General features: G+C 40.6%; 1 protein-coding gene across 1 annotated transcript; it reads right to left on the bottom strand.

The window, feature by feature from the left end:
* Positions 1 to 724: 724 nt before the first annotated feature.
* Positions 725 to 1,651, bottom strand: LOC102877424 (olfactory receptor 2H1-like). Its single transcript, XM_006894023.1, has one exon. The coding sequence runs from the start codon at positions 1,649 to 1,651 to the stop codon at positions 725 to 727; it is 927 nt and encodes a 308-aa protein (XP_006894085.1).
* Positions 1,652 to 3,306: the final 1,655 nt, after the last annotated feature.

The following is a 3,306-nucleotide window of genomic DNA, read 5'->3' as shown; positions in this document are numbered from 1 at the left end:
ACCAGGTTGCTCCTTGGGATTCTGGGGCGTCGTCTGACATACTTTGGACATGTTGTAAAGAGGGACTGGTCCTTGGAGAGGGACATCATGCTTTGCAGGGTAGAGGGACGGCGTAAGAGGGGAAGACCCTCTACGAGGTGGATTGATTCAGTGACTGGGGTAATCGGGATGGGTGCGTCAGAGGCAGTGCGATTGGCACAGGATAGAGCAGGGTTTAAGGCTGTTGTACATAGGGTCACTATGATTTGCAAGTGACTCGACATAACAACATAACACATAACAACAACAACAAAAACAACAGGTCTTACTATCTGGGCTGCTTCTCTAAGTTCCCACAATTTCATTTTTTTGTGTATGTTTTCCAACTGTAGAGATGCTACCTACTCTTTTGTTACAGTTTCCTTTTCTCTTCCTCAAAAGATAGTCGGTAATTTTTTTTTATAAATAGTGTGTTTTCAAGGAACTGATGTATTTTTTACTTTCTGACTGTATAATGGAGAAAGCAACTGTGCCTTTTTAGTCATATTCGTGATGAACTATTCATAGTACATCAAATGTTATTTTGACCTGTCCATTGTTTAAAAATTACAATTTAATTCTTCAGAACAGTGTTGGTAATTGAGACTCATCTATGCATGAAGCACCACCAGTTTCAGGCTGTGATAAACTGACCTGGTTGAAAGCTGATTTTATCCTTGTGTAGGAGCCTCACATTACTTCTTGATTATTCTTTCTTGAATAGCCTCTTAAGAGCTTCCTTCATGTCCTTATTCCTTAGGGTGTAGATGAGGGGATTGAGAGTAGGGGTTACCACAGTATAGAAGAGAGTCAGAAATTTCCCTCCTTTCTGAGAAAAATAGCTCCTGGGCTGGATGTAGACGGCGGTTCCACTGCAGTAGAAGAGCAAGACGACCACCAGATGAGAAGAGCAGGTGCGGAAGGCTTTGCTCCTTCCCTCTTGGGACTGGATGGCCAACACTGCCTGGGCAATAGATCCATAGGAGACAAGGATGAGCAGTAGGGGCACCATCAAGAAGATACCTGCAATCACTGAGATCTGGAGTTCATTGACGTGTGTGTCTCCACAGGCTAGGCGGATCAACGCAGGGACTTCACAGACAAAGTCGTCTACTTTGTGGTGACGGCAGAAGGGCAGTTTCATTGTGGTGGGTGACTGCACCAAGGTGCCAAAAATTCCACTCACCCAGACCATAAACACCAGCTTCTTACACAACCTTGGGTGCATAATGACCGCATAGTGCAGAGGCCGACACACTGCTATGTAACGGTCAAAAGCCATGACCAACAGCAGGACACACTCAGCAGCACCTAATCCCAAGAAGATGTAGAGTTGAGCTGCACATCCCAAGTAGCTGATGGTCTTGTCTGGGCCCCAGAGGTTGACCAGCATCTGCGGGATGCAGCTGGTGGTGAAGCAAAGGTCCAGGAAGGAGAGTTGGGTGAGGAAGAAATACATGGGTGTGTGGAGATGAGAGTCTATGTGGGACAAAAGAATGATGGTGATGTTGCCCACTAGAGTGATCATGTAAAAGATGGACACAACCACAAAGAGGGTAATTTCCAGCCTTGGACTGTCTGAGAAGCCCAGAAGGATGAAACCTTCTGGAGTTGTATCATTAACCCTGTTCATCCAGACCCTCCTGAAACTGGGAAGAACAATACTTCAGGGAGTATGTATAGAACACTGGGTTTTAAATTTATAAAGTTACATATCTTATCTCCTGTGTTCATATTTTATTCCATCTTTCTTTTCTTGACAATCCTCATGTATTAATTTTTCAGATTTAGACTCTCCCTACAAACTCCCAGAAGGTAGAAATCCAGTAGTGAATGATCTCCACTCATCTCTTCACCCACGGCATGCTTTTGCTAACAGTGTTAATTGAATTTTCTCCTCCTCTTTTTAAAATCAAGGATGTGATTGAGTCTCTACTTAAGTAACTTTAGGCTATTTGCCTTTTTTAAATGACTTAAAACAAAACTGCTTCTGTATTCAGCCCGAAGCATGCCTACTTCTTTTCTAATGAGCAACATTCTTCAATATTGGCCTTTATTAGTCACTGAGAAGTATTTCCGCTGATGTTAATAATTATATAATAATTTAATAAATTGATGGCATTCTTTATGATTTTATACTGCTAGGCCATGTTCTATTGGGTGTTGTGATAGATTAGTAGTAAGCAAACATAGGTTCTCTTTCTACATCTGGAAAATGCTATAAGAGTTGATTGTCCACAAGTAACAATTATTACTGTTATTTTGTAAATACATTTGCCTCTTTTTTCCTTCCCTCAGCTCAATTGATTTGATTGTGCTTTTACAGATAATCTAAGTTTCCAATCTTATTATACAAATGAAAGTAAAAATTACCTCAGAAACATTTTCAAACTGACATATTATTAGCCCTTGTGAATTTATTGTTTATTTGATGGACTGTGGCCCTGTATGCGAATGTCAACAATTAAGTCTGTTAGTATAGGCAAATGGCTTGGGTGCACTAGTGGCAAGAAGCTGTGCTGAAATCCTGAAGACACAAGGTTCAAATCCACCAGTTGCTCTGCAGGAGAAGGATGCACAATATACTTCCTTTCAATGAACTGCCTCTGAAAATCCACTGAAGAATTGGCTATAGGTCAGTTCTAACTCTACTGTACACAACAAAAATAGTATAGGCAATTGGCAGTTAATATTGTTCACATATAAACGATTTGAATTTAAAAAAGAATAAGTATGCACTGTTTAGTTCCTGACAAATCTTTCTCCTATAACCAGCACTGGGTAATTGTATAGAATGAATTCTAGACATAGACTGTGTCAAAACCACGAGATACTGAGTTTGTAGTTCATCCCTATATTTGCTATTTCCATATTCTATCTTTAAATTTGGCTTAGTCTTAGAGGTGGTGGCACAGTCTCCAGGGAGCTGGCTGCTAACTCAAAGCTCTACCTCTCTGATAGTTGATATCCACCAGTGACGCTGAGGAAGAGAAATGGGCAATTTTTAACTTGGTAACTTAAAGAAGGGTCAATTATGAGTTGATTGCAACTCAGTGGCAATGAATGAACAATCTTAAAGGAAGTAGTATTTAAAGAGGCTGGAGAAGAGTCATGGTTCATGTAAACTTAGTCTGAATACATAGAAAAACCCCAAGACAACAACAGAGTAACAGAAATGTGATGTAGGTTGAGTTTAGTGCAATGTCTCATGTAGACTTAGTGCACATTGCTCCTTTTGTGGGTTCCAGAAGCATTCTTTGTTGAACGTTATGGACATTGTGGATATTG

This window comes from Elephantulus edwardii, unplaced genomic scaffold (genome assembly GCF_000299155.1).
Source record: "Elephantulus edwardii isolate Elephantulus edwardi_28Jun2011 unplaced genomic scaffold, EleEdw1.0 scaffold00133, whole genome shotgun sequence".
NCBI classification, from domain to species: domain Eukaryota; kingdom Metazoa; phylum Chordata; class Mammalia; order Macroscelidea; family Macroscelididae; genus Elephantulus; species Elephantulus edwardii.
This window is presented reverse-complemented; position numbering and strand designations above follow the sequence as displayed.

Bases quoted from the DNA above. Each gene is read 5' to 3' on its own strand.
- LOC102877424 (XM_006894023.1), bottom strand. From the start codon at position 1,651: ATGAACAGGGTTAATGATACAACTCCAGAAGGTTTCATCCTTCTGGGC.